The 6,938-nt window shown below is 60.8% G+C and overlaps 1 protein-coding gene across 1 annotated transcript; it reads right to left on the bottom strand.

Annotated features, from left to right (window-relative positions):
* Positions 1-4,237: 4,237 nt before the first annotated feature.
* NKX3-2 (NK3 homeobox 2) lies at positions 4,238-6,932 on the bottom strand. Its single transcript, XM_040487838.1, has 2 exons — positions 6,415-6,932; positions 4,238-4,876 (listed from the first exon to the last, which is right to left on the bottom strand). The coding sequence occupies exons 1-2, from the start codon at positions 6,878-6,880 to the stop codon at positions 4,347-4,349; spliced, it is 996 nt and encodes a 331-aa protein (XP_040343772.1). The 5' UTR covers positions 6,881-6,932; the 3' UTR covers positions 4,238-4,346.
* Positions 6,933-6,938: the final 6 nt, after the last annotated feature.

Genomic DNA, 6,938 nt, shown 5'->3' with positions numbered 1-6,938 from the left:
TGCCGTAGCCACGCGCAGCTAGCGTGCGTAACTCCCAGCCGCTACCCGCCCGCAGCGCTTTTCAATTTACGAAGCGCTTTCAAGCATTTGCTGTGTCCCGCGGTCCTCACGCAGCTCGGTGTGATTCCCAATTAAGATTGCTAGCACGGTGAGGTTGGCGGCCCGCAAGACTGGAGCCCTGCAGCGCCTGGGCAGGGCGCCTCCCACCCCCCTTCCCCCTTGCGCCTCGCAAAGTCTGCCTCGATCCCTCCTCGTGCTTTGCGGACCAGGAGCTCCTCCGCCAGTGTTCGGGTTGAGGGGAGATGTCTAATTTTCTCCGCTGCTCAGGCTCGGCCGGCGGCAGCTTCCCCGGAGGCAGAGGCCGGAGACTACCTTTTCCTGGCAAACACCGACGAAACGTGAGTGGAGGGTCGGCCTGGCCAGGATGGAGCTCCGGCGGCCGCAGAGTCGCAGGATCCCCGCGCGGTGGGACCTCTGCAGGCCTCGGAGGAGGTCTGGCCTCTGTGCGATGCTCGGTGCGGCGCTCCCACGCTTGCCACTTTCTGGGTCAGCAAAAGCTCCCCACTCCGGGCTGCCCTCAGACGCCGCCCCTCTAGGGGCGCAGCCCCTCGGGATCCGGGGATCCAGACTGGGCTCTCAGAGGAAAAGGGAGATCTTGTGGGAGCCTTTCTCAGACCTTCTCGAACGAACTCAACCTGTCCCTTTCCTAGCGCGGAGGACTGGCGAGTGGGCGCGGATTCTCTGCGGCCCGGAAGCCACTTATTTTCTGAAATGGAACTCATTCCTAAGCTCCCCGGTTTGGCCCAGCTCTACCGAGATACGCCTTCGCGTCAATGAGCCCCTCAAACCTAGTTGCTTGGAATTAGAGGAAGGTTGGGAGAGCCAAGGCCAACAGGCCAGGGGTTGGAGTTAAACACACACACACACACACACACACACACACACACACACACACACGAGACATTTGGCAGCCTGTCATCCCAAATTTGCTGCCCAGAGCCCAAGAATCATCGTGGGCTGAGCCTGAATCCTTGGGGCCGATTTCAGTGCAGGTACAGCTGTTCGCCCCCCTTCCCAGCCATTCCTCCCGCTATAATTTACCCCTGTAAGTGTGCACGTCGTCCCCAACTGTACCGAAGGCCAGCGCTGAGATTCACTACGGGCCCCAAAGGATTGAGAAAGACGAAAAGGTACCCCCCCCAACATTGGGTTCAGCTGCAGCTCCGCTGGGAAATCAGGCCCCAAGGAAACCGACAGAGAACAGGGCACGCCAGGGGCGCAGAGAGTGAGTGGACTAAGGTCCCCTCCGTCAAGGTGGACAGGGAGCAGGACTGACTGTTTCTCCCATTTTTTTTTTTTTTTAAGGCAGGGGTGGGAGTGGAGAAGGAAAAGGAAACTGAGAAAGTAATACCGCCTGTTTCCAACAGGTCCCGCGTCCGCGGCCAGGGGCCCAGGTAAAGGTGCCGGTCTTGGGTCTCCCAAGTGCGTTGGGAAACCTCCCCAAGCCCGGCTGGACCCGCAGGCTGACTCCGACTCCACGAATCAGATCACAAGGCGCTGGTGGCAGGGCCAGCCGCGGGGGAGGTCAGAGGGAAACTGCCACAACCCGGGGCAAACTGAATTCGTTTGAGTCATTTTCCCCAGGCGTCTGGAGCCAGCCCGGCAGCGCTGGCCCTGGCGGGGAGCGGAGAGGGGACGCGAAGGGAGCAGGCGCCGCCGGGCCTACTCGAAAGAAAATCCCCAGTCCTGTCAACTCCAGAGCTGCAAGGGTGGAAGACAAACCTACCCGCCCTGGGCCCCAGTCACAAGTATCTGACATTTTCCCAGAGGGAAGTAATCGACCCTCTCCACCCACCCCACCCCCGCTGGGGAAACCTCTCGTTGTGTCGATCTCTGCGGAGAGGAAGGGCAGAGACTCTGGCATTATCGGAAATGATCTTTCTACAAGGAAAATGCATGCGTGATTAATTATGAGGTTAAAATGGAATTTTTAAACATGCCAAAAAGGAACAAAATGATTGCAGGAACCACTTAGAAGGTAGTTGGACTCGGGGACAAGGGTGTGCATCTCCCGAGGGCCTGTGCCTTTCCCTTTGCGCTTTGCTGTGTCCACAAACAGGAATTGGTTGGGTAAAGCCCAAGTCGCGACTGTCCACCCCGCTGCCTGCTGGGCCGAGCGGCCTGCAGACCCCTGGCCAAGGACTTTGGGCTACAAAGGCCTACGGCTCTTGAGGCTGGAAAAGGTCACGGCCTGGGAGGAGGGCGGATCGGCCTTTCCGCGCCGGGTAAAATTGAAAGTAGCTAGGGCCTGGGTTTGGCTTTTCCCTGCTCCGGCGGCCGGCCGCCGGCCCCAAGGCCTCAGAGCCTCCAATGTGGCATTAACTCTTCCTTGCTCGACGCGGACCGGCGGGAAGGGAGTGCAGCGGTGAGCATTTTGCTCTGGCCAGTCCTTGATAGTCTGGGGAGTCTGCACGGGGCCTGGGGGAGAGGGGGGAGGGTTGTGTTCATCTGTAAAAGGTAAATAATAAATAACCCTCTCCCCACTCATTCTCTGCTTCCGCCTCAGGCTTCTGTGTGGATCAGATGACACCGTGTCACAGAGAGAGTGGAATCGCTCTGGAACAAGGTAGAGGGCCATTTGCTCCCTGCCTGGGTCAAAGCTCAGTTGACCCTCCCAGGGGGTCCCCTCATTATAGCCTTGTTGCCCCTAGTCGCTTTAGAATTTCAGCTTCTTGCTAGCCTATTCTCCAAACGAAATGAAGACAGGGTCACTTACAGAAATGCTCGGAAAGTCGAAAGCAGAGAGGACATGGGCAGGTGCAGAAGTCAGCAGGTTAGGAGGGGATTGAAGCTGGGTGCAGGTTCAGTTTTGAACGATTTCCAGACTCAGAAACCAGTCCCACAGAAAAAAAAAATAATAATAATAAAAGGGAATCCTAGGCATTTGCTCCCGATTTAGTGGGATTCATCTGTGACTTCTGCAAAATCTCCTAAATCGCCATTCCCTGAACTACATGGGTTTAAGCACTTTCTGAGGGGCTGGAAACACGGCCGCTTCCTCGAGGGGCGAGGCATCCTGGGTCCAGGACCGCAAAGTGGTTGGGAAAATGAGCCCCACACATTTTCATGGTACTGGATTCCCCAAAGCCAGACAGAGAGAGGCTCAGAGAAAACACGGCGTCCAAGAGGGCATGTTAAACTAAAAGTTTATAAATTAAAGGAAAAAAAAAAGATAAAGCGAATAGAGCTTCCAAACTTCACAAATCTTTTTAAAGTTAATATTCTAGATGAGTGCACAGTGCCCTTAAGGAGGCAAAAAGCGACGAGGTTGACAGGATCGTCTGTCTTCGGGGCAGGGACAGGGATGACAGAATCCTGGGTCAGAACGCAAGAATCTCGGAGGATGGTGGGTAGGGACAGAGGGCCGGGTGGCTGAACAGCGAGGGATGCCATGGAAAGGCTGGTCAGGGATATTCACATTGAATACAAAAATAACCGTTATTTGAATACAAACAACTGAAAAGTGCTACAAGTTTTAACCTCCTTTAAAAAAATAAAAAGAAATACAGGAAAGTTTCTGTGAAGGGCTGCTGGGTTTGCTGTCTCCTGGTTTGGGGTTCCCAGGAAGCTCCCCAGTTGGTGGCGGCCCTGGACCTCGCAGGGGAAAGATTCCGGGGGGGTCTATGCCCTGCCCTGTGCTCAGAGGCTCCCGTCTTTACATTCAGCACCCAATAGGGCATCCCCACCCGAGCTGTGACATGGGGAGGGGTGGGGCAGAGGGCAGGAAAACCAAACCTTTCACGGTTCAAATCAACCCCATGGCTTGGGGCTCCTTGGGGCTGCCAGGGTTCTGCACCTCTTTGATACAAATGCAATTTCCAAAAAAAATAGATATGTAGATACACATAGATTGGTAGCATGGATACCATGAACTATTGTGGCCTAGCGCACGAGGCTCCCGGCTAGCCTGAAATTCTGGGGATTCAGGCTAAGTGATCTCCAGGAGTTCTTTCTGCTCCAGGGAAACGTGGTCTCCTGGCAGGTACAATCCACATCCAACTTTGTTGTGATAATAAATAAAGTCCCAGAGCTTCCAGGCGGGCGACAGGGGAGCAAGGCCCCTAGGCCATAGGGTGCCTCTGTTCGAATTAGAAAAAGGCGCCCTCTCTGGACAGACTCAGTCCCGCTGCCAGGGCGCACTCCTGGAAGTCTGAGCCCAGGCTGGATTTCATCCTCCACTTGCCCCCTCCGCGGGGCGCCCTTGTGCAGAGCACAACCTGCACAGCCGTCCGCGGCCGTCCGGAACTGGGGCGCAGGGATCATTTGCTGCCTCGCCCCAGGCCGGCTCACTGGGTGCCCGCGGCGGCTGCACACGTGGAGAGTGCCCAGCCGGGGAGGCAGTAGTAAGGGTAATAGTAGGAGGGCTGCAGCGGCAGCAGCGAGGGTGGCCGCAGCACCTCGCCGGGCAAGTACTGTCTCTGGTCGTCGCGTACGAGCACTTTCACCGCCACCTTCTTGGCGGCGGGCGCTGACGCCAGCAGGTCGGCGGCCATCTGCCGGCGCTTGGTCTTGTAGCGACGGTTCTGGAACCAGATCTTCACTTGCGTCTCGGTGAGCTTCAGCGACGCGGCCAGGTCGGCGCGCTCCGGCCCGGACAGGTAGCGCTGGTGGTTGAAGCGGCGCTCCAGCTCGAAGACCTGCGCGTGGGAGAAGGCGGCCCGCGAGCGTTTCTTGCGCGGCTTGGGCGCCGCGGGCTCCTCCTCCTCCTCCGCGCCGCCCGCCGGTCCGCCGCCACCGCCGCCGCCGCCGCACAGCGCCGGGACGCGTGCGCTTCCGGGGCCCACAGCGTCGTCCTCGGCCCTCGGGCTGCGGTCGCCTGCGGATCCCAGGGGGAACAGAAACAACAGACCGTCAGCGCCGCAGAGAAGCGAGGTCGGGCCTCGACCGTGGGGGTGGGGTGGGGTACCGAAGTACACTTTGATCCCCGAAGAACGCTTGGGGAGGGTGTGTAAGCCGCGGGTCCCCGGCAATCAGTCTCGGAACCCTGCCCCATAGTTTCTCGCATTTAGGCCTGTCCTGCGAGGGAAACGCACTCAGCCGCCTCATCCACGCTGCGTGGCCAACATCCAGCTCCCTGCCTTCTCTGGGGCCCAGGCTCCCCTCGGGGTCGTGGGGCACTGGGGCCTGAGCACCTCCTCCGTTCTCGGCGCTGAGCCCTAGGGTTCTAGACTACTCCCCTCCCTGGGTTCCCCGGCCTCCCCGCACTCACGCTTACACACACAGTCGCAGCACACAGGCGTCCACTGCACACAAGGGGATGGTGGGGGGCCCGAATCCCCGGGACAGAAGTATTCGGGACCTAACCCACCCACCCACCTACCCCCAAGCACCCGGAATTCTGCGGCGGCCGTGGCAACAGGCTGCTCCAAAGCCTTGGTGGGCTTCTCTCTCTCTCTCTCTTATTGCAAGCAAATGAGGGGAGGGCTAGGGACCGAGGGTGAAGAGAGGGAGGTGCCCCCGCTTGGAGTCCCTGAACCCCAATCCGACGCCAGCTCCTCAGCTTCCTCCTGGATCTCCACACAGTCCCCTAACAGAGAGGTCCAGAGCTCCGGCCTCTGGCAAACACTATTTACTTGGAGCCAGCGTGAGGCCTACAGCGGGATCCGGCGCCAGGCATAGGAACAGGGGTCTTTCCGACCAAATGACCTGCCAGCCCTAGCTGAGGCTGTCCCTCTCCCTGCTACCTTTGGGGTGACCCACACCAAGCCCTTCTGTCTTCAGCTAGCTGCAGGGTTTGTGGCCAAGGTCTTCGCTCCTCCGCCCTTCCCAGCTCTCCTGACCCTGGGGTCTGGGAGAGTTAAATAAGCCCCCCACCCCACCCCCCAAAGCCCAGGCTGGGCGGATGCACGACCTCGGTACCACTTAGGGGTCGCCCTCACCACCTATCCTTGAGCTGAGGGCCGGGCCCTGGGCGTTTCTGCTTTATGGGCCAGGGGCCAGGGCACTGGCTACCCGAGGTCTCTGGGCCCCTGCTCTTCCCTGCCGCTGATTCGGGGGATCTGGACCCAGACACGGCCGAAGCACTGGCGACGCACTTAAAGCCAGGGCGCGGCGTTTTTTTCCTAGCCCAGGCTAGGGCACATTTGTCCCTGGACCTCTCAGGCCTCACCGCAGGACGCAGAGCCCTGCGGAGTTTCTCGGTTCTCTCTCGGGCTCAGTTCCCGGAGGATCAGAGCAGTCCGCGCCAGCGCCAATAGCTTCGGTCCCCGACCAGCCACGGGGCCCCAGAGCGCAGGGTGCACACAGCAGGCCCACCCCCCCCGGGGGGGTTGGCCCCCCTCGCCCGACCCCCCCCGCGCCGGCCCCCCCCGCTCCGCCCGGCCCGGCCCCCTTCCCCGCGAAGCCCAGGCAGACCTGAGACGCTGGCCGACATCTCGCTGTCGCTCCGGCCTGCGGCTTCCTCCTCCAGGTCCTTGGCGGCGGGCAGCTCGCAGACCGGCTGGCCGAGGCCCAGCGTCCCCCCTGCGCGGCTGGCCGCGCTGGCCCCCGGCGCGTCCGCACAGCGCCGCCCGCCCTCGTTCTCCTCGCTCAGCGCCGAGTCCGAGTCCCAAGCAACCAGGCTCTCCGCGGTCCGCCCTGCAGCCGTTCTGGTCCCCGCCGGCGACGCCAGCAGAGAGTCCTCCGCGCCCCCCAGAGCGCCCGCGTCTGTCTCCCCGAAGAGTCGCCAGCAGCAGACAGCGGGAGCCTCAGCCACTGGCACCGCGGTGCCCCCGGGCACCGGGCGCCCCTCTGGCGCGGGCAGCCCGCCGCGCTCCTCTTTCTTGTTGAGGATTGCCTGGATGGAGAAGGGCGTCAAGGTGTTGGCGCCGCGCACAGCCATCTGCGCCGCGGGCCGGAGCGGCCGGCCGGCCGGGCGGCTGGGGCGCGGGGCAGCTCCG

The sequence above is a fragment of the Herpailurus yagouaroundi genome, unplaced genomic scaffold, assembly GCF_014898765.1.
Source record: "Herpailurus yagouaroundi ecotype Mexico unplaced genomic scaffold, PumYag 28, whole genome shotgun sequence".
Classification (NCBI taxonomy): Eukaryota; Metazoa; Chordata; class Mammalia; order Carnivora; family Felidae; genus Herpailurus; species Herpailurus yagouaroundi.
Note: the sequence above shows the minus strand (reverse complement) of the source record. Positions and strands in the feature narration are given on the sequence as shown.

What these genes read in the sequence shown, in the direction of transcription:
- NKX3-2 (XM_040487838.1), bottom strand. Translation starts at nt 6,880, where the DNA reads ATGGCTGTGCGCGGCGCCAACACCTTGACGCCCTTCTCCATCCAGGCA. An exon ending in GATGTCGGCCAGCGTCTCAG is followed by an intron (nt 4,877 to 6,414) that starts GTCTGCCTGGGC and finishes TGGGATCCGCAG; the next exon opens with GCGACCGCAGCCCGAGGGCC.